Below are 24,888 nucleotides of genomic sequence, written 5' to 3' on the forward strand. Positions count from 1 at the left end.
TTACGCAATAGTTCGGAAAGTGGTACATTTCTTGCCGAATGGCATTTCTGCGACGCGAAACGAAAACGAAACGCCGCGAAAGGTAGTCTGGCTCTGTCGCGCCAGTACGCAAGAGCGATAGAGATAGATATCTACGAGCGTTCCGTTTCGTGAGCGTTTGTGCCATTCGGCTACGTACCTGGGTGGCAGCCGAATCGCTCAAAACTTTACGAAACGGCGTCTATCTCTATGTTAAGGCGCGATATCTTTCGTTTGGCGTCGGAGGCCATTTACGTCGTAACTATCATATGTTAAGTCTTACTATTTTAATAAAAACTTTTAAAAAAACTTGTATCTTCGTCTGTCAATGAAAAGAAAATTGTAGTAAGTATGTATGGAATGCATATAGACTTACTGCGTTTTAACTTTGAGAAGCAGCGTGAGATACGAGATTTTTTCAAAGTAGTGACGATATGTCGCTTGTCGATTTAAATCAATCCCTGAAGTCGTGTCTGAATTTATCGCCACTCCTTTCGAATTTTCTCTTTTACGCACTTGTATTGTAATGTACTAGAGGTACTATTAAAATGTATGAAATGAAAAGGTATCCAAAATCACCGTACAGAAAATATAAATAAATATTATAGGACATTCTTTCATAGGTTGACTGAGTCCCACGGTGAGCTCAAAAGGCTTCTCTTCTCGGACGATATATGTGGGCCATTTTTTTTAAAGTTGTCCACCCCACTTTTTTTTTGGATTTGGAAATTTTGATGTGGTTTCCACTCAGAATCGCGAGCTCATTCAATTCTGATAGAAGAAAAAAGTGTCCCAAGGTTTTTTCCCATTCCGTTACCGTTTTTCATACATTTTGTATGGCGGTAACGGAATGGAAGGTTCGAAAAAATGTATGGAAATCTTGGGACATTTTTTTTTCTCCTATCAGGATCGAAAGACCTCGCGATTCTGAGTATTAATCGCGTAAAAAATACCCATGTTACAAAAAAAGGGGTGGACAACTTTGAAAAAAATGGCCCATGTGAGTGTGCACGGGAAAACGTCCCAATTTGTCGATTGCTATAAAGCCGCTTTGTCAGTTTATTCATATAAAGATACAAGTAAATCTCGCCTTAATGGTAACCGACAAAGTGGGACGTTTGACTAAACACACTCACATATTATTTCGTGGCAATTATTATGTATGTACCTATATTTTTGTGTTGTGTAAATAATTTCTGTTTTCACTTGTCACGAATAAATGATTTCTATTTCTATATTTATATAATATACAAATAGACTCAGGAACTAATATCTGTGCTCATCACACAAATAAATGCCTTTACCAGGATTCGAACCCAGGGAACGCACTAGGCCAGACACCAGATAACTAAACTGAACCTGTACGTACATATTACAACCAAGCAAGGAATTCTAATATTGCGACACGACTGTAATTTTCTCTTTTCCTCATTTTTTGCTGAAATGTTCCACTTTTTAATTAAAACTTACCTGTCTCACTGCATACAGCATCTCGGTATCTTCTCTCTCGCTCCCGCACAAATCAATAAAGTGTCCTCCGTCTCGCTCGCACACCAATTCTTATCGACGTTTAATTAACTATCAGTCGTTTCATTTTAATTAATATTTTTAATTAATGTATTTTTCTTTGTTATAAGTTATTTCGTGTCATTTTGGAAGACTGGAATAATTTTTTTTTTAGATTTTGTTCCGGTACATTGTTAACAACATAATAAAAAAAAAATAGGAAAACTTTTCCTTTGTTGTTGAAATTTTGAGAATTAATGAAAATAATAAATTATAATAAAAAGCTGCAAGTGAAATTTTTTGAACCGCTATAGAACAGACTTGAATTTTCCTCGAATTTATAAATCCATACTAATATTATAAATGGGAAAGTGTGTGTCTCTGTTTGTTTGTCCGTCTTTCACGGCAAAACTGAGCGACGAATTGACGTGATCTTTTAAGTGGAGATAGTTGAAGGGATGGAGAGTGACATAGGCTTCTTTTTGTCTCTTTCTAACGCGAGCGAAGCCGCGGGCAAAAGCTAGTGTATAATATATGCTAAAGATTGAATGACCTAATATTTACATACATATTGTTTTTTAAATCTGCACGTACAAATAAACATATAACATAAATATAAATTGTATGAAATGTCACGTTTAAACGTAAAGTTATAATAAAAGTACGAAAATATACACGAAATAATCCACAATTCAGTAATATAAATTCAAAAATGTAATGACAAAAAATGCGTTAGTGCGTTTCCACATTATCCGATCCGATATCGGATATCGGAAGGATTTCAAAGGCGGCTTTAATGTTTTTTTTTTTATACCATTTCGGTGGGAAATAGGTATACGGCCCGCCTGATGGATAGCGGTCACCGTAATCTATTGACGCCTTCAACTCAAGGGGTGTCACATGCGTGTTGCCGACCCATTAGAAACTTATGTATATATCGGTCCTACATCTGATATAAGATAACGCACTAACGTATTGCTTAATTTTGTTACATTTTTTCTAATGCAAATTTATTCTAGTTACTCCATATTCTCATTTTTAAATAAATGATCTGCTGTCCGTCCGTCCGTCCGCGGATAAAGTATTGATCTTTTGGTACCAATATGTATAAAAAAATATATTGTTGGATAGGTATTTAAAAATGAATAAGGGTTTAAAGAAAGAGTCAGAAAATAAAACCTTTACGTATAAAGAAAAAATTAAAAGGTTCAGTAGTTTTTGACGAACCAACCCTACACTGATAAATTATCAATAAAGTATTGATCTTTGTTAAAAAAAAAGATTTTGAAAAGAAAGAGTCATAAAACATATAATACATAACAATAGCACATAAATACGTATAATCCTTCACGATTTCAGCATTTCAGCCCCTTTTGAGTGTCGGTTTCGCCCCCTGAACAGCGACGGGGCCGGCCAATCACAGCGCGCCGCTGAAAAGCGCCACGCCCACCCGCTGTAGAGAGACGCCTAGTCACTATGTTTATATTTGTGATACTTATTATATGTAAGTGATTTTGTCTGCATGAAATTAGGTGGACCAGTGTGCGTAGTAGATTAGATTGTTCATAAAGTCTGCTTGAAAGCACACGAATCCATACTCATACTCATTTATTTATAATATTGTTACATATTACACGTGAAAATGTATTTACATGATTATTACATGGTGTATTAAAATTAATAATTATATTAGTAGTAATTGGTAGTAATTATAGTTAAAATTGTCAAAATATGCCAATACATTATCAAATGAAATCAAGGAATATTAAAATGAAATGAATACAGTCATTTAAATAATGTAAAATTCGTTAAAGTAAATGGAAATCCGTGATCTCGCCTAGGCCCTTCTGGGAAACAGGCGTGATTGTATGTATGTATGTATGTAAAATTCGTTCATATCGTGAAAAGCGTGGGTGAGAAGCCATTTTTTTTAAAGTACGTGTGAATTGATTTAAAGATTCTATACAGGTAATATCTTTGGGTAGTTTCTTAAAAATCTTGGGACCTTGTACCTGCATAGTCTTGGAGGCATACGTATTTGTGTAAAATTATATGGGGCAATGTTACTAAGTTGCCTACAGATTTGTCTGCATATAAAATGATGCGAAGCACTGTATAGGTACAAACGGTATCTAAATTTGTGTTAAAAGAAATATTAGCGTATGTTTTCAGTAAAAATATTTAAAAAAAATCGTAAGCTCTTCAAACTAACCAACCCTTGATACAAATTCTTTATTCCAATTTTCATACAAATTGCTTCATTCAATGTAGGCTGTCAACAGTATGTTTTGCTATCACTCTCATCACAGTAGGAGCCAGATAGATGTGTGTGATAGGGTCACAGTTCTAACCTAACCTAACCTATTTTTCTGGTAGCAGCGCGTTGTGTGTAGGGAATCACAGTTCTAAGCTAATCTACTTTTCTGGTAAATGATGGATCTAATTTACTGTACAATTTTTTTTATTCTAACTGTGCTTTAGAAATAATTAATTTGTGTTATACAATTTATTTATTATCGGAAATAAGCATTATACTAAAAGTATGTTATAATAAATGTTTTTCGAAAAAATGATCATTATATTAAATAAGAATTATACAATTTGTTAGTATATTATTTGTTGTTATATGATTCAATAATTATATCAAATGATCGTTATAACGACTAAAAATATATCAAAAAAAGTTATATCGATCGATACGCACCCGGAGCCAGCATATAGAAATAAGATTTCTTTACGTTAGAGATTGATAGATAGGTTTAACTAAGGACCATATAATACCGGGACAAACAAAGCCCTTACAAAAAGTGTAACCCTGAAATGTATATGCCTTTTAGGCTTAAAACTAGATGGCGCTGTTTCGCAGCCTGAAAGTGGCCAAAAGCATATTTTCCCGAAATATTTTTGCGTCTTTTTATATCACGTCAATACACATTTTGCAAAACAATAATTTGTAGGCATCATCCACTAGTCATGATAGTATCTGATAGATGGCGCTAAAAAATGGAGGTACGATTCTTTGTACGAAGATTGTATATGTACACCGTGTTTCACTTAACACTAAAAACCTGAAAACCGTTTGTTCAGAATCGAGAGTAGAATCGATTGAGCTATATCTTGATGGGGGTAATATTTTTTGTTTTAATTTGTATTATTAGTTATGGTTTACGTGCCCATTCTACAAATTCGTAATACAACATTGTGCATATCATATTGAGGTTGTATACCTTTTTCATTATTTAGGGGTATTAATACTGGTTGGTTACTTGGACGATTATTTTTTCCGCTACGAGTTTGACGTTGTGCGTCACTTTAATTTTAAAGTTTATCATAAGTCATAACAAATTGAACTCTTACCTAATTACAACCTTGTCATTTTGAATGTTAGGTTTAAATTTGCTTACTGCGTCACCTGTCCAATTTGAAGTTTACTGTTTACTGTGGTGTCACAGTAAACAGTAAACTTCAAATTCAGTTTAACGTGTCTTTAAAGCACGTTAAACTGTGTATAACGTGCTTTACAGTGACATATTGGTAAACCTTATGTCGTTGCAGTAACGTACACAATTAATCAGTTTTAAGGTTTACGATGGTAGCTAGCAATTATTTTATTGAGTGTAGAGTTAAAAGTCGAGTAGAGCTGCACAGAAAATTAAATATTCAATTTAAAAAAAAATCAATTAAAAAATTAAAAAAAAATCATCAAATTAAAAAATGAATATTCTAGATACGTTTAAAAAAATAAAAATCAGTTGGGGTGTCTGAGGTTTTGAGTGATACCGGAAACACGTGTATAAATAATCCTTAGTTTAACGTAGAAATTGTATACATCCCTACGGATGAAATGTTAGCAAATGTGTTCACGAAGCCAAAAATTTAGGAACCGGTTCCCGGTTCTTTTCATAATATCGGATTTATTCATTTTTTAAATTGTATCTGTGTTTGTGCAAGCACAAGATACGTCAAGATACTCGTCAGCTTTATAATTATATCCCTAGGTTTAATCCAGTGGCTTGAACGTATTATAATTATATTCCTAGCCATGATGATGCCCACGTTATGAGGGGTAAGATAGCAATTAATCGCTTTCGTTTAACTATGTTACGACATATAATTATATCCCTAGGAGTTTATCTATCTTACTGTAACGTCAAGATACTGGCCATCTATAAACTTTAATTATTTTTAAAATCGGGACTTAATTGCGTATGACTACATATTAAACTGACTTACGTTTATCCAACGTTTCAGGACGGCGTTGTCCCCGTGCGTGGTCGATTTTAAAAATAATTATGTGTAATTTAATCGTGAAAGTTTAAATCAGTATCTATAAACTTTGTCACCACGGTTCAACTATCAAAAAATACTACCAGCGACACTCTTAACTAATCATCGGTAGGCTTTATGTCATTTTAATAAGGATTACAAATGACTGTACAAACTGAGCGTTTCTTTTTTTTCGCCACTTTTATGAAATATGACATTTTTGAAAGAAATTATGATAATTCTACTCAGAATCACCAGCTTTTTCAATCCTAGTAGTTAAAAAAATTGTCCCATACGATTTTTTCCTTTTTTGTTACCATTTTTCGTACATATTGTGTGGGGTAACAAAAGAGGAAAGTAACAAAAATGTATGGAAATTCTGGGACACTTTTTGTCTCCCAGTGAGATTGAAAGTACTCGTGATTCTAAGTACAATTGACCTAAACTTCCCTAAAAAATCAAAATTAAAAAAATGGCAAAAAAAAAGAAATGCTCAACTAATAAAGGTTGAAATAAAGGTTGGCGAGGAACAGTCCTATGGAGGGACCTAGTCTTCAACATAATGACATGATGTCATTGAGATAACGACTGAAGAAGAGGAAGGTTTTCTTTTTATGATTTTTTTTCTCTTCTTTTTAGTACCGATTATTTAACTTTTAGAAGAGGATAATAAAGATCCGCACATTTTTAAATAGAGGTAGAATCTGAAAAGATAACACTTCAAGTTCTCGTGCTTTGTACACATATTTAAAGGAAAAAAGGTAAAATAATGTTAATTAATCGCGTTCGACCTGTATGTGACTTTAAATATCTGAAAAGATGTTAGTCAGGATTCGTTGTCAAAGCGGACCCCAGGCTCCCATGAGCCGTGGAAAATGCCAGGATCACGCAAGGAGGCTGATGATATCGCTTAAGATAATGATAAATCAGAGGTCAAATGCCTTCTAATGATTTGACCCCAATTATTGGACAAAAAAGGAAAGTGATTTCTTAGCAAAATAAATCCATGACCGTTTTTAAGGGGCTTTTTTGGAGGAGCGACAAATGGGCCATTTGTTAGTAATGAATGACTGACAGAATCTGATTCGAATGGGACTAATGAAATATCTAATAATAGGTTTTGTACCCTGTAATTTGTTATAAAAGGCGGAAAATTATTGAAACGGGGAAAATGTATTCTAGTTACAAGTTCATATACAACCTGTTTTTTATTGAATTCCGTTAACTTTAAGGGTTTAGATCAAATACAATTATATAATTTCTCTAAGAAACTAGCGTCTTAATTCTTACGGTTATTGAGTTATTAATAAATAAATAAATATAAATAAATAAATATTATAACGACGATCTTACACAGATTGACTGAGTCCCACGGTAAGCTCAAGAAGGCTTGTGTTGTGGGTACTCAGGCAACGATATATATAATATACAAATACTTATATACATAGAAAACATCCATGACTCAGGGACAAATATCTGTGCTCATCACACAAATAAATTCCCTTACCGGGATTCGAACCCGACACCGCGGCTTAGCAGGCAGCAGTTATTAAGAAAATAAAAATAAATACTAAACACGTGTGTGACAGCCTTTACCACTTCCTAATGTTATTTGTTTTGACATCTGCCGTCAAACACTTGACACTAACTTGAATATTATTCTTAAGGGTCTCTCACACTAATTAATTCATTTATTATGTATGACAACGATAAAAAAAAAATTTTGGCGAATTCAACTAAAAGTGATATATACAGGGTGGTTCCTGATAACGAACCTAACGATGTGTCGAATTTAAGAGGATACGGTAGCGAAAATGCTAAAAACCCCCCTTTCAACCTGGGAATTTTGGTTAAATATACAAGTGTTATTAACTAGATTTATCGAAAAAAAATTGTCCATTAGGAACAACTCAGTCAAAAGATATTTCAAAAAAATCTTTAAAATCGAGGTTCCGCTCTCGACTCTTTCCTCCTTCAAAACTTAATCTATCGGAACGAAATTTGAGAATCTGAATAACAATGAAATAATCTATGTCGGACCGTTTAGATTTTTTGGTTAATTGTTACCAATCTTGAGTATCACACCTTTTTTTGCGCCACAATGAAAAAGGCCGTTTTTGGAAATTTTTGATTGGCTCTACAGTCTTTAAAAAGCAGAATATCAAAAAATCAAAACGGTCCGACACAGATATAAAAATAATAACAATCTGTGTTGAAAAAATCATTGCTCTATCTTCAAAAACCAGGGAGGAAATAGTCGAGAGCATTTGTATGGAGAATTGACCCCTACCGTATCGTCTTAACGGGAAACAAAAAAACACGGTGTAGACTAGTGATTTATTCGATGTAAGATATAACTGAAAATGCAAGTTATTGGAATGAGTCCTGTTTCCTGAAGATGATTTTTTTTTCAGCGAAAAGCGACTGGCAAATATTAAATGACGTTTCGCACATCTTAGGTCATAAGTAGCTTAAGGAAATATTTTTTAACCACACCAACTGTTAAAGGCTTACTTTGCTATTCGAAAACAGATAGCAAAATTGCATTTTATCCACAAGAGTGCAAAGTAATTTCATACAAATTTTAACTATGTCTTAAGCTGACTGGTATAATTTACCTATAAATGATGATTTTTAATCATAAATGTTGGATAAATTGATGGATTGGATTTAGTTTGATGTTTTATAGTCAGTAATTTTGATCGTGGTTCACTCGGTGGCAAAGTTTGTTTAACCTTCGTGCCTTGACAACCTCGCAACGCTCAAGATTTCACTTTTTGAACGACTCGCTACGCTCGCGGTTCAATATTGGAATCTTTCGCTTGCTCGGGTATCAATATGTGGCACGTTCGGTTAAACAACAACTTTTCCCCTTGTAAAACAAATAACTATTTCCCCTCACTAGCTCGGAAACACGTGTTTTGTCCTTTAATACCAGCGGGTAAAAACGCATTTTATCCACTAGTGGGTAAAGTAATTTGACCTTGAATAAAGTCAAATTAACTGCTTTAAAATTGATAAAAGTAGGTGAATCTAGTAATAAAGATGATTTACCACCTGTGGAACTACTGGAAGCAGTGATAAACGTATTTTTTGCGTTGTAGTTTCCTCGCTATAGTGAGGGAAAAAGTTTTGTGTTATACACGGGTGCAAATGTATTTTACTTCTCGTATGTTAAAATAAAACTTTGCCCCCTTGTAAAACAAATAACTATTATTTCAAGTATAGGAAACTAGTCTATTATGGAGTTCTTTGGAAGCCTAAGTAAAGTGTTTTCGCTACTACAAGGAAAGCGTTGCTACGCGCGGCGTAGCACACAGCACTCGTATCACGTCAGCGTCAGAGCCCATTTAGACGGTACGAGAACTCGCATACGAGTTTTATTACATTGCGGTATTGACGGCTGTGCAAAATTGTATGTAACTTAAACAGCCCGCAATGTAACTAAAATCGCATGCGAGTTTGCACGCCGTCTAAATCAGGCCTCACGCATTAATTTAGCGGTAAGACTTGTGTTGCTATTAAAAAGAAATATCACATTTTCGTTCAAGCCCTTTTTAACCCCCGACGCAAAAACGACGGGGTGTTATAAGTTTGACGTGTCTGTCTAGCTGTCTATCTGTGTGTGTGTCTATCTGTGACATCGTAGCTCTTTAGCTTCGCTAGTTTTTTGTATGAAAGCTGAGTTAGTCGGGAGTGTTCTTAGCCATGTTTCATGAAAATCGGTCAACTATGTCGCGGTCGGGGGTTTTTTCAAAATTTTAATTTTTTCTTGAAGGTTGTCTTTCATTATGGTACAGGAGTGTCAAGAGTGACACTGAAACTTGAGCAGTTTCATGTACACTGCCTACCTCGTTTGGGAGTACAGGCGTGTTTTTGTATGTTTGAGTGTAAGTAAGTAAGTAAGTAAATATTCTTTATTGCACCATTTTACAACCCTGTGAGTGTATTGTACAGACCCATTAGTCCAATGCTACTAGAACCTTCTCACAGTAAACGTGAAGGTAACTTCTATGGCATATAAGGGCCATTTTTTTCAAAGTTGTCCACCCCACTTTTTTTGTAACATGGGTATTTTTTACGCGATTAATACTCACAATCGTGAGCTCTTTCGATCCTGATAGGAGAAAAAAAATGTCCCAAGATTTCCATACATTTTTTCGAACCTTCCATTCCGTTACCGCCATACGAAATGTATGAAAATATGGTAACGGAATGGGAAAAAAACCTTGGGACACTTTTTTCTCGTATTAGAATTGAAAGAGCTCGCGATTCTGAGTGGAAACCACAAAAAAAATTCCAAATCCAAAAAAAAACTTTGAAAAAAATGGCCCATAAAGCACACTGTCAATAAGACAGGGTTTTAGAGTGACCTAGGCTCTATATTCATTAAACTGCTGTATTTTCTCAATACTTCTGACATGTGGATAAGAGTTCACGGCTCATTTTGTTGTATAATTTATTGAAATGAATTTCCATAGAGTAGGTACCTGGTCTGTTTTTTTTTTTTGATGAATACTTTTGCTTATTAAATTGCATCTTGTTTTTTAATGCATGTTAATTATAAGATGTAATGTTTTGAAAAGAAGTGGCCCGCCGAGTTTCTTGCCGGTCCCATAGTGGATACCCCCCTCCAACTGAGGGGGGACTGAAATCTTCTCGAGGCTGAGGCGTAGGGTTAGAGCCGGCGTAGCTTTACTTGACGTTCATAAACGCATTGTAATATGCCTACTTGGAAAATAAATATTTCATTTCATTTCATTTCGATATAAGGGTGTGTCAGTTTTTCACGTGTCTTCAAACAAAAATCTATGTTTTGACACTGATATATCGTATCCATGTCGTTTTTGGATCTAACATTATTAATTCGAATCGGGCAGCGAGCATCAGTCAAATTGATGCAATGATAGAAATTTAAAAGGCTTATGGTGACAGTGACCCCCGTGTGGTGACGGGTTAAGAATTTCACCACCCCCTTTCTTCCCGTGGGTGTAGTAGAAGGCGACTATGGGATATGGGTTAAATTGTGGCGTAGGCGAGAGGCTGGCAACCTGTCACTGCAAAGTCACAGTTTCGTTTTCTGTCAACCCCTTATTTGCCAAGAGTGGCACTGAAACTTGAGTAGTTTCATGTGCTCTGCCTACCCCTTCATGGGATACAGGCGTGATTGTATGTATGATGTTATGGTGACAGTCTGATGACGACTGCAATTTGTAAAATTAAATTTTTGCAAAGTTACTGCTGGGCATGGATAAATTTGCAGGAGCAGTAATTACTGCCTTATACTGCAGAGTCTTATTTTGATTATTACAGGACAGCACAATGTCACACAGATCATTCTTGTCTAAAATCTAGCTCAATAAGGATTGTATTTTATATGGATTTGAATTTCTACTCGGATCGGACAAAATCGGAAAATTATTTTTATTTCTATTTTTGCTATTCGATTTTTTCTATTTTTCTCTCACTCAGTTGGTTTTCTGATCTTTCTTTGAATATGCTGAATGAAAAAGTTCTGCTGAAAACGATTTATGGCAATTTCCACACAAACTGACCTAAATATTTTTTTCTTAGATGTATTTTCATTATCAAGCTATAATTTTGTCTTTACTATATTTTAATAACAGTATAATCCTTTTAACATAATAAAAATTACACAAATATCAATTAAAATAAGTAACCTTTAAAAAACCAAAGAGCCAGCACCTAAAAACACCCAATATTTTTCCAAAAAAACACATTTCAGAATTCGCATTCCTTTTTCCATCCCTTATCAGCTGTTGAGCATGGCGCTGTAAAGCGGCGCGCCCCCATTGGCCAGCCGCTCATGAGCGACGCTCTGATTGGTCGACCGGTCATGAGCGACGGAACACGTGCTCATAAGTTCTGAAGTTCGGAATTCAAACTTTTTACGCGACATTCGAAATGGTGTTACGTGTTTTGTTTTTTGGGAATGTTTAAGAAAATTAATTTTGGTATTTGATATTAGAAATATCGGAAGATGAACGGTATTGATTTTACGAGAAATCACTTAACAAAATAAATTGTAGTGAATATATAAATAAAATCTGAATATTATAGTTTATATAAAAAATATTAAATTTAATCAAATTGTATTTTAATATTAACTAGAGGTATAAAAATGTCAAATCATCGAAATATCGTCATAAAAGTGTAAATTTTACTTACGAAAAACTGGTCTCGCATCTTAAATGCACTCGGATAAATTAAACACTGCATCTACGCGAAATTAATCGAACGAAAATCTCAACAAACGACGAAAAACGCCCTATTCTCACGAAATTCGCACGATCACAGTCCGTTGCGTTCGAAATACGAAACGAAATCGCGTCACTAAATCCAAAAAATTCACTCACAGCCTTACTTGTTTATTGAAATAAACAATAAAACAACAACAACAAATTTATATTAACAACAAAACAAAAGAACAACACTGTACAGCGACAAAATCTACCACTCATAAGTTCCACGGAACTGCAGTCTCGATGCAAATTATTTACACTTGTGCATCGCGGTGCATCCTGCTCTAAATACGCTTAAACAACTGTTAAAATATATATTAAACGTTAACTAAAGTTGTTATAAAGCTGTGTTGTTACAATGTTAATATATTTGCTTGAAAACGCGCCTCTAAACAATACACAACAGCCTGCGACGCGTCGGTAACAACAATGCTTGGGCGAAATAAGCAAGAAATATTTAACTACCCCAGCGGGGAGGGGCGGCACTGGCCCTCAGTATTGGCGCTACGCCTGTGGTAGTTATAGTTTACGTGATACACAGCTCAAATACAAATAATATAAACATTACAACTGAGCATGCGCACAAGCGTCCGACAGGGACGAAGATACTACTTCTCTAGGTGAAAAACCACTCAAAACCCTACTTATACTTGTTTCCATTACTAAAAATACGTCTTTCTAAGATGTATGGACTAGTAAGGATAGTTTATTAGTTTGTGAAATCGTTTTTTTATGGATTCATTTGCATATTTTTGACAGGAATCGCATCGCGTTCGGAGAGTTCACGCATGCGCCGCTGGGGAAATGTTATTGACGATGCAAAATGTTTATTTTTTGGCGCTAAATACGATACTTTACATTTACTTTGCTTACAAATAACAAGCCTACAACGCTTTATGACTTATAATTTAATTTTAAAAACAAAACATTTCAATACAAGACTTTAAATAAATTTTAAAATTTCGCGCCATTAATTGTAAGTGACGAAAACAAGATGGCGGATATTTGTAAAAATAAAAATGATGTTAGAACATAAGTTTGGAACGTTGCGACAAATAAGATAAAGGTAATCGCCTTTCTACAAGTCCTCGGGGAGTTAGGGCTGGATTTATTTCAATTATAATCTAATATAAGAAGAGTGCGCATGCGTGGGGCACGATTTACACAGGAACGGACCCTGGGGTGATTTGAACTGTCAAAATTCCTTGCATTGATTAGAGAATGGTGCTTTAGAGAGAAACGAAATTTTGAGTACTTAGTACAACACAGAAATATGTAAAAAAATGTTTCCGATTTTTTCGTTATACCTACCAACTACAATATAGAGAGGCATTAAAACAACAGAGTCTATCCTTTTTCGTAAATTTTTGAGCCTTTATGATATCCAGACGTGAAAATGCGTTCGATATTGATAATGATGATAATTTGATTTCTTTGTAATGTAATGTAATTTTTTGTTTTTTTTTTGAAGTTAGTTTTTAACAATTATATATAATCATGTTGCTATGACTTCTCAGGGTTCATGTTGAGACTATATTATACTTAGCCTAAGATTATTATGTATACACATGAATTGCAATAAAGCATTGAAATGTAAATATTTTACAAAAAAAAAATCCTTATGTTATTTTAAGGACAAATTTTTATAATAGTGTGGTTTAGTAATTTCACCATACATTTCCTCCTGTGGGTATCGTAGAACTTGTCTGAGGAATAAGAGTTATTTTTTTCATTCTTGTAATATATAACATTGTCATTATATTTTAACTTCTGAATTTACTAAAAGTGGCACCGGAACTCTCGTTGTTTCATGTGCTTTGCCTATCTCTTATGAGAATACAGATGTGAATGTGATGTACTTTAAGAAGCTTGGAGTTCCTTTTTGCTTATATAATTTTTATTCCTGTAATTTTCATGTATGTATGTATGTATAAACTTTATTGTACAAAACACAAAACACAAATATGACACAGGATAGACAGTACAAAGGCGAACTTATCCCTTTAAGGGATTTCTTCCAGCTAACCTTTTAGGTGAAATGCGATGAAGAATGGTAGACAAATTTTAGTACAACAGTTTATAGGAAAGCCCAAAAAATATAAAAGAGACGAAAACAAAAATAATAAAATAAAATTGGAATAAAAGGTACATCAAATAGAAAGAATATATAACAATATATATAGTAAATAAATATATATTTATATATAGTATCTATAACAAAACCACACTGAATTGCACGCCACCGAACTTCGGTGTGAGTACTTCCCCCGACGCCGCTAGGACATTGACATTTTTATCGGTCTATGATTTAACGCCTATCGATTGGCCACCAGTCATCCAGGATTAGAATTTAGGACCGGCCAGGAACATCCTTTATTCCTGGCTTGTCGCCGGCAATTTGATTGCGGGGAGATATATTGGGAACATCGGTCTGGGATGTGTCAAGATTGATATAAAACACGATACAATTTTGGGGCAGTCATCTTTTTTTTAAATAGGTGGAATGTAGAAAGAAATAATTATATTTGAAATAGCAATCTAAATAATAGGTAAGTACAAGGAAAAAAAAGGATTTTTTTTTTTTTTTACAAATGTATTTTAAATATTGTACAGTTTGTACAGATAATTAAAAAATACTAAATGGACTTTAAAACATATTAATTTAGATCAGAATGGAAAAAATATATATTTACACATTGTCAAGCATAGAATAAATGTAAATTCTAAGATTACATTTACTATTTAAAATATTTAAAATAAATTTTCTGTAAGTATTCGTAATTTAAATAAACAAGGTTTTCAATTTTATCAATTCTCAAATAAGGAGATTTTGTAATGAAATTCTCATTCTTCGTTTTAAATTTTCCATTTGAATGATCTACTAAGTTACTCTTAAAAAAACTAATTAAAAAACATTTCAAATAATACTTTAGATTCACCTAGCGTTAAAAAGGCTAAAATAAAGGTAATAAAAGGACTATAAACGTAATAAAAATGTAAAGACAAGTTCCTCGCTGATGAGAGGGCGGGGCCAGCCCTGTTCAGCGCCGCCCAGCCCGCTTATAAGAGACGCCTACTCGCGAGAGTTAGGCGGGCGGATTATCCGAAACGATTATTTTTTTATGTATTTTTTTTTGTTGCATTTTTTTGTCCAGCTCTTGTACTATAAATAAATAAATAAATATTATATGACATTCTTACACAGATTGACTGAGGCTCACGGTAAGCTCAAGAGGCTTGTGTTGTGGGTACTCAGACAACGATATATATATAATATATAAATACTTATATACATAGAAAACATTCACTATACAACTTGATAATACATTTTTTTGTAAAATTTATATATTTTGTGTTATTTTCATTATAGTTTCTATAAGACCTGTAAATATATTTTAAATATTACATAATATTTTAAAAAAAGTATCGTGATTTCTCGTTCATGATAGTTTTGTAAGATTGAGAGAAATGTTCCTGAGAATCTTGGGATTTCTTTGTGTAATTTTTCTTCTCTTACTCAAACGAATGGAATCTTCAAATATAGGTAACATCTTAGCTATTAAATATCTTACAGACGAAATGTAATCAAAAACAGGGTCGCAGCTTAGTAATGTATTGTATTTTTATACTAAATACAACTAAACTAAGGCATAGCAATTTTCTTGGTTGCAATATACAGCCTGTTTTTATTGAATTCTGTTAATTTTAAGGGAAGGTTCTTTAGATCAAATACAATTAATTTCTCTAAGAAACTGTGGCAACCTTTAAAAATTCCTAATGTTATTTGTTTTGACATGTGCCGTCAATCACTTGACACCAACTTGAATGTTATTCTTAAGGGTCCCTCACACCAATAAATTCATTTTCCCCTCACTAGCTCGGAAACACGTGTTTTGTCCTTTAATACCAGCGGGTAAAAACGCATTTTATCCACTAGTGGGTAAAGTAATTTGACCTTGAATAAAGTCAAATTAACTGATTTAATATTGATAAAAGTAGGTGAATCTAGTAATAAAGATGTTTTACCACCTGTGGAACTACTGGAATCAGTGATAAACGCATTTTTTTGCGTTGTAGTTTCCGCCAGGATATAGTGAGGGGAAAAGTTTTGTGTTACACTCGGGTGCAAATGTATTTTACTTCTCGTGTGTTAAAAAACTCGCAAGTTCAGGATTCTATTCTCGAACCTATAGAATCCTTTCACTTGCTCGTTTTTCAATTCCACACTCGGCGTTAAAATACAACTTTGCCCCCTTGTATAACAAATAACTATTATTATGTATGAAAATGATGAAAAAATTTTTATGCGATTTTAACTAAAACTGATATACAGGGTGGTTCCTGATAATGAACCTAGCTACGTGTATAATTTAACGGAAAACAAAAAAAAAACACGGTGTATGTATTTTCTTCTTTCTTATTCTTTCAATTGTCCTCCAGTAGATCAACAAAGGAACAAAAAAATCTTTGAAATCCAAAACGTTACATTTACAGATCTTTAGTATACCTAAATAAAGATACGAAATTTTTAGCAAGTTTTATCTCTGTTAAACTTGTTTGTCTTTTCAACCGAGAGATCTTCAGCTACGTACGTTCAGTGGAAAGAGGAAGACACATGAAATATGTCATTGCATAAATATTGAAAAAAATACTGAATAAGGGCAGCCAGCTCTTGGCCTATGCCCGTTAATGGCTGCCAAGTAAGTAGAAGTCTGAACAATGCCCCAGGTCCGCCTAAAATATTATTCGTTTAGATTATTTTTCATTGGACTTGTATTGACCGGGATATAAACCGTGATTACCTTTTTGATTTTTGTCGAGCTCCCGATATTTCGACGCAGTTGTATGCATCATGATTACGGAAAACTGACGAAGGCAGGTGGATGTCAAAGTTGCGTAGACAGCGCGCGATCTACCCTCCTTCGCGGTCTATATCCCGGTCAATATAAGTCTAATGAAAATAACCGTGAATCATTCAAAACTCTTATTTTTTATTTCTTGAGTAAGAAACATTACTCAAATAAATATGGGTAGAAAAACCTATATTTGTTTTTGATGTGATGTATGCATGTCTAGATAACATGAGATAAGTGTTGATAAATAAAACATAGATCAAGTTCAGGTATTATGCCCTGTTATTACAAAGAATAAGTCTTTCAGTGTCATTGTTATTCTTTTTAACTGTTTGACCACTTTTCTTGTATGTGTTTTGCATTTCTTCTGTCTGTTACCCTCCGTGAATCTTTCTCACTTGATGGTCTCATCGGAAGATCAGCGCTGGAAGTCCCCAGCAACACGCTGAGATGAGGTCATTTCGTGGCACTTCATTATTTTCTGTCTTATTGTTATTATGTGTATTTTGTCCTGCCTGTGTTCACGAATAAATGTTATTCTATTCTATTCTATTTATTTTTGTAAGATCTCAAATGTGCCGTAGCCGAATGGCATTTCTGCAATGCGAGCGATAGTGATAGATATCTACGAGCGTTTCGTTTCGTGAGCGTTTGTGCCATTCGGCTACGTAGCAATAGCATATCGTCACTACTTTTAAAAAATCTCGTATCTCACGCTGCTCCTCAAAGTTAAAACGCAGTAAGTCTATATGCATCCCATACATACTTACTACAATTTTCTTTTCATTGACAGACGAAAATACAAGTTTTTTTAAAGTAGTGATGATATCTCCATTCTCCTCTATGATTACGTATTTTGTGGTAGGTATCTTTTATTCGTAGGTAACGAATGAACCAATTTTAAAATAATTTGCGTGTTCAAAAAACACACGAGTCTATCACCTAACCACGTGCAAAATTAAATATAGAATAGATATGTTACTTACAGAACCGATAGTGATATCTTTCAACTCTGATTATGTGGCCCCCGCAGGTTTTACTGATAAGTATCTCAACTTGACTATAGATATATTACTTACTAGCTTTTGCCCGCGGCTTCGCTCGAATTAAAATTGAAAATTGCTGTATGCTCCATACTTCCATCCCCATTTTAGGGATGTGGGGGGTTAGAAAGAGACAAAAAGTAGCCTATGTCGCTCTCCATCCCTTCAACTGTCTCCACTTAAAAAAATCACGTCAATTTGTCGCTCCGTTTTGCTGTGAAAGACGGACGAACAAACATATGTACACACTTTCCCATTCATAATATTAGTAATTTTATTTATTGTATTTATGTATACGTATGTATGTATGTATTATAATAATAAAATACAAATTTAGACACATACCAAGTACACTAATACATAAACTACACATATAAATAAATAAAATAAATAAATATTATAGGACACTTTTTACACAGATTGACTGAGCCCCACGGTAAGCTCAAGAAGGCTTGTATTGTGGGTACTCAGCAACGATATATATAATATACAGATACATATATACATAGAAAACATCCATGACTCAGGAACAAATATCTGTGCTCATCACACAAATAAATGCCCTTACCGGGATTCGAACCCAACACATATACAATAAAACATACACTACACAAACTACTACATATAGCATATAACTATATATATATATATATATATATATATATATATATATATATATATATATATATATATATATATATATATATATATATATATATATATATATATATATATATATATCGATGATAATAAATGTGTGTTTAGGTATCTATGATAACTAAGATATAGATAAATAGTGATCCTTTAGAAGAGTTTTAAATAAAGATAGGGATTTAGCGCGTCTAATATCCACGGGCAGAGCATTCCACAACCTGACTGCACGGAAAGTGAATGAATCGACATAGGACTTGGAAGAAGAAGGCGGGGGCAAGAAGAAGATTTTGAGAGCACCTGACGGGTTATTATGTGTATGTAAGGTATATTTATTTATGTATTCGGTATATATGTATGTGTGTTTGTGTTGGTTTTCTCTATATTTTTTGTTCTTGCACTGCCTGTTAGCTTTTGTTTCTGTTCCGTTTTTCCAGCTACCCTGAGGTTGTCTGGAAGAGCTCGCTTTTTAGCGATAAGACCGCCTGTTGTTACCTAGTTATACTCTCACTTAATATTCTGTATATTTTTACATGTAAAACGGTGCAATAAAGAATATTTACTTACTTAGTATAGATATTAGTCCTTGTAGGGACCAAAAATCAAAAACAAAATTACAAGTATCAGACCTTTGTAAAAGATTGTAAAATCCCTTCTGTCTACAGTTTTTCACCCTCGTTGTATTGAAGATACTATTGTTTGGTTGAGGTCGCGGATTCAATACTTATTGTCAATATTTGATATCACTCAATATTTGGTGGTATACTTAATATGGGAATACGGGCTTTGAAGCAAGGATTTTCCTTGAGGGCTTCCATTCCTAAAAAGATATCATTTTTCATTTCATTGACAATCTATAAAAATAATTTAAACGCTTTTGCTTCTTTTCTCGCTAGGCATGCGCGGATCCATAAAAGGGCATTTCTCAGAGCCCAACTTTTTTGATTTAGGTGGCATACATTAATACCTGAACCACGTAAGCCATGAGTTTTCTTTGTTTCTGGTAGAAATCCGCGACTTCTATTTAAATTGACAAAATTTCCACGTGACTTTCCCCTGGACACGAAGCTGGATCCGCGCTTGTCGCTAAGTAAGTTAGAAATCTTGCAAAATAATATAAAACAGCTTCAACGGAATTTCCTTCGGCTGTGGAATGTTGTATTAGTACCTAATGGGGAACAAACGATTGAGATCTTGACTAAGTACGTAGTACGCACCCAGATTCTTACAAATTCGGTAATTCCCATGTTTCCCTGTGTTCCATTTATTTGTGTGATGAGCACAGATATTTGTTCCTGAGTCATGGATGCTTTATATGTATACAAGTACGTATTTATCTATATAAGTAAGTATATCATCGCCTAGCACCCATAGTACAAGCTTTGGGTTAGCAAGTTTGGGGCTAGGTTGATCTGTGTAAGACGTCCCCCAATATTTATTATTTTACCCCTCACCAGCTCGGAAACACGAGTTTTGTCCTTTAATACCAGCGGGTAAAAACGCATTTTATTCACTAGTGGGGAAAGTAATTTGACTTGGAATAAAGTACAATTAACTGTTTTAAAATTATTAAAAGTAAGTGAATCTAGTAATAAAGATGATTTACCACCTGTGGAACTACTGGAAGCAGTGATAAACGCATTTTTTGCGTTGTAGTTTCCTCGCTATAGTGAGGGGAAAAGTTTTGTGTTACACTCGGGTGCAAATGTATTTTACTTCTCGTGTGTTAAAAAACTCGCAAGATCAGGATTCTATTCTCGAACCACTCGCTTCGCTCGTGGTTCAACTATAGAATCCTTTCACTTGCTCGGTTTTCAATTCCACACTCGGCGTTAAAATAATACGGCGTTAAAGTATAACAAATAACTATTATTGCATGCTTAATTATCGTCACAAAACTGACAATGAGTTAATTTTTGTTAACAACTTACGCTAATTGGGGGACTCAAATTCTGAAAATGCCCGTAATATTTACATCCTAATCTTAAAGAGAATCTTCTCAATGGTAACTTCTATGGGAATTTTCTCAGGAATTTAAGGAAATTTTGAGAATGTTTTTCAACTGGTACATTGCTAGTTGAATCACAATGTTGATGTGTAATGGGTATTTTACATGAAACATTACATATAGAAACCTTCGTAGACGTTGTCTATAACTACAAATGCTACGGCCGGCATAGCTAATTCGTAACCAGATTTTTTTTTTAAATCATAAATCATTTATTTGCTTCCCATTGTACGTACAGGATGTTACAAGGTACGTACATGGTACGTACAGATTCTGATCTCCCAACTTGCTACTATTTCGATCTTAGATGATACGACCATAGTTGCTCACAGTCATTAATGCTTGAAAATAGTTATTTGTTTTACAAGGGGGCAAAGTTGTTGATTAACCGCACGTGCCAATATTGATACCCGAGCAAGCGAAAGACTCCAATATTGAACCGCGAGCGTAGCGAGTGGTTCAAAAAGTGGAATCTCAACATCGCGAGGATTTCAAGATTTTCAAGGCACGAAGGTTAAACAAACTTTGCCACCGAGTGAAACACAATTTTTTTCATCACACCAACACGAACAAAATACTGTCTATAAAGCATCAAATTAAATCAAAACCATCAATTTATTCAATACTTATGATTCAAAATCATCATTTATAGGTAAATTCTACCAGCCAGCTTAAGACATCAAGTTAAAATTTGTATGAAATTACTTTGCACTCTTGTGGATAAAATGCAATTTTGCTATCTGTTTTCGAATCAAAGTAAGCCTTTAACAGTTGGTGTGGTGAAAATATAGTTAAATGCTGACCAAGTGAGATAGGTCAATCACCTAACTCAGGGTAGTATCAAAACCACTATAAAAGGATAAAAATATTGTTACTTTTGAATCGGACTCTGCTAAAATAAGTGTACTTACCACCAGTAAAGGTAGCTGCACCATTGGTCTCTGAAACAATCATAATATTTACCTTAGAATGTGTCATATTAAAAATAAATCACATACTATTTGGTGGGATTTTTTTATTCAACAAAGCTTGTAAAAACTACAGTGATCATCACCAATGTATTCATCTTAATAAATATCAAATTTGATTTTTAACAATTTGAAACTTGAATTGAGTGACATCGTCACTGAGTGACAAAACCCCTTCTTTTTGTAACAATAAAGATTTTAAAAAAAAACTTGAATTATTCAGAAATCGCGATGCCTCTGGTTGCCGTAACTGGTGACCAAAAAGACCATGCGTAGCCGAATGGCACAAACGCTCACGAAACGAAACGCTCGTATATCTATCGCTCTTGCGTAATGGCGCGACGGAGCCAGACTACCTTTCGCGGCGTTTCGTTTTCGTTTCGCGTCGGAGAAATGCCATTCGGCTACGGCGCCAGGCGAATTCCTGGCGACAAATGGCATTGCGATACAGCAAGGAAATGCCACCAACATCCTTCGGCTCAGATTTAGATACAATTTTTTCAAACTTTCAAACTTTCAAATTTTATAGGTAGTTTAGTTTAGTTAATATAGTTTTATTTATAAGTTCATAGTTACGTTTTTTTTAATGCCCTGTTAATTTAGATAGATTGAATAATATTGGCACACGTCAGCAAAAGATACAGTGGAGACAAAACAAATGATTATAAATACAGGCAGACAACAGGCGGTCTTATCGTTATGAGCGATCTCTACCGGACAACCTTTGGGTGGCGGAAATAAAAAACATAATCTTTAGTTTATTGATTGTGTATTTAAATTAAGAAAATTTAAATGTAGGGGCCATATTTGGGGGGTAAAAGTTCTAAACTTATTTTTTATCATGGAAAAACCTCTGCAAGCTCACCAAGCTCAGTGCGGCACTGGCAATGCAGAAGGTCGCAGGTTCGAGTTCTGCCAGAGGTGGTGTTTTAACTTTATACTCGTATAACCAAATACAGTCATAAATAACCGCGTAACACCAGCCTTAAAACATCGTATGACAGCCCTAAGCAATGTTATTGAAAAGATAAAACCCGATAAATACATAATAATATAACACTTGTTTATGTTTGTGCGCGTTATCGGCGGAGATAGGCCTTTGCGTAAACAACGATAACATTCTAGATTATAACTATCTCGTAAACAAAGATTCGTTTGATACAAAATAACTGTAATGTTACAGGGTGGCTAGCCGAATGGCACAATCGCTCACGAAACGCTCACGAAACGAAGCGCTAGTAGATATCTATCTCTATCGCGCTTGCGTATTGGCGCGACAGAGCCAGCGGCGTATCGCTTTCGTTTGGCGTCGGAGAAATGCCATTCGGCTACGGGGCCTGGTTTCATTATTGATATCATGAATTTTTATATCTCTCTCGTACAATTACATTCATCAGCATCCTCATTGCGTTATCCTCTGTTATTTAATGCATGTTAATTATAAGATGTAATGTTTTGAAAAGAAGTGGCCCGCCGAGTTTCTTGCCGGTCCCATAGTGGATACCCCCCTCCCAACTGAGGGGGGACTGAAATCTTCTCGAGGCTGAGGCGTAGGGTTAGAGCCGGCGTAGCTTTATTTGACGCGCATATGCGGATTGTAATATGCCTACTTGAAAAATAAATATTTCATTTTCATTTTTTCATTTTTCTGCTCATGGGAGCCTGGGGTCCGCTGTGACAACTAATCCCAAGATTTGGCTTAGGGACTAGTTTTACGAAAGCGACTGCCATCTGACCTTCCAACAGTTCCAACCCAAAGAGTAACTAGGCCTTATTGGAATTAAGTAGTCCGGTTTCCTCCCAATGTTTTCCTTCACCGAATAGTGACTGGCAAATATCAAATGACATTTCATAGGTACATAAGTTCCGAAAAACTCATTGGTATGAGCCGGAGTTCGAACCCGAAGTTGAACCGAAAGTCGCACGCTCTTACCGCTAGGCCACAAGCGCAGCGCTTGGTTTCGTCATTAATATCATTACTTTTTATTATTATTCTATCTTTTCTCATCTATGACCTAACCTACCACAAAATTAAAATTTTGAAAAAACCCCCGATTGCGACATAGTTGACCGATTTTCATGAAACATGGCTAAGAACACTCCCGACTAACTCAGCTTTCAGACAAAAAAAACTAAATCTAAATCGGTTCATCCGTTAGGGAGCTACGATGCCACAGACAGACACACACACAGACAGACAGACAAACAGACAGACAGACAGACGACAGACAGACCGACAGACAGACAGACAGACGGACAAACAGACAGACAGACACGTCAAACTTATAACACCCCTTCGTTTTTGCGTCGGGGGTTAAAAATGGCGTTATACTAAGTACATACTTTACGATACAAGTGCGAAGAAAAGGCGGTTTGGAACGAGTGGCGATAAATTTAAATCGGCACGAATTAGGAATTTCCACTTCGTTCGTGTATTTTACGTTTTTCAGTACACATATAGTACACATATGACCCTTTAAAGTTTCGAAATAAGCACATAAAGTAACCACTATCACCAGTGCGATAAAGTAGCACCATCTGCAGGCCTAGCACATGATGGCCGCGGGAGTATGTCGCCGCGAGATAGACTACCTGTCCTTATGTCATTAATACAATCAGACAAAGACGTGTCATCTATCTCGCGGCGACATACTCCCGCGGCCATCATGTGCTAGGCCTACAGTAGGTCTTTGTCTAATTGTATTAATGACATAAGGACAGGTAGTCTATCTCGCGGCGACATACTCCCGCAGCCATCATGTGCTAGGCCTGCTGTACTGCAAAATATCATTTTCAAATCTAGGGTGAACAGGGGGGTTACCATGACGTACTAAAGACGTTCAGTTTAGGTTGAGAGAAAGGGACACAGCTATAGCAGTTACATAGCTCCGTCCCTCTCTCTCAACCTAAACTGAACGGCTTTAGCACGTCATGGTAACCCCCCAGGCATCTTATGGGCGAGCTCACTCCGTACTCTCCGTAGTAGGTCACGTCTTTGCCTTTACCTAGTCTGTTGCCAAGAGTAAGCCCCATTTATAATGATAATTAAAAAAATGGTGCTTTTTTACGCATTTTTCGATTATGACAAATAAGCTTTCTGACAAATTAACATTCGTCGAAAACCAATACGAAGTCTGTTATTCAAAAGACAATGAAATAGAGGGAACCCTTTAATTTACCGCCACTCGCTTCGAACTTCCTCTTTTTTAAGTAATTTGCCTAATTATTACATAATTATACCTAATTACATCTAGGGAACAAATCAAATTATTTTATTGAATATTTTTCGATTTGTTCTTTTTTCAAGTACCT

General features: G+C 35.0%; 1 protein-coding gene across 4 annotated transcripts in view; it reads right to left on the bottom strand.

Annotated features, from left to right (window-relative positions):
- LOC125237416 (forkhead box protein P1-like) overlaps positions 1-24,888 on the bottom strand; it is a 92,907-nt gene that overhangs the window by 24,829 nt on the left and 43,190 nt on the right. For 2 of the 4 annotated variants that reach the window (XM_048144469.1, XM_048144466.1), the window contains exon 3: positions 21,520-21,549. The exons of 1 other annotated variant lie outside the window; for it this stretch is intronic. In XM_048144469.1, the coding sequence (XP_048000426.1) occupies positions 21,520-21,549 (30 nt within the window). Of the gene's footprint in view, positions 1-11,979; positions 12,077-21,519; positions 21,550-24,888 lie in introns of those variants that run through there. One more of the 4 variants, XM_048144467.1, reaches the window with a different exon arrangement.

Source organism: Leguminivora glycinivorella, chromosome 21, assembly GCF_023078275.1.
Source record: "Leguminivora glycinivorella isolate SPB_JAAS2020 chromosome 21, LegGlyc_1.1, whole genome shotgun sequence".
Lineage (NCBI taxonomy): Eukaryota > Metazoa > Arthropoda > Insecta > Lepidoptera > Tortricidae > Leguminivora > Leguminivora glycinivorella.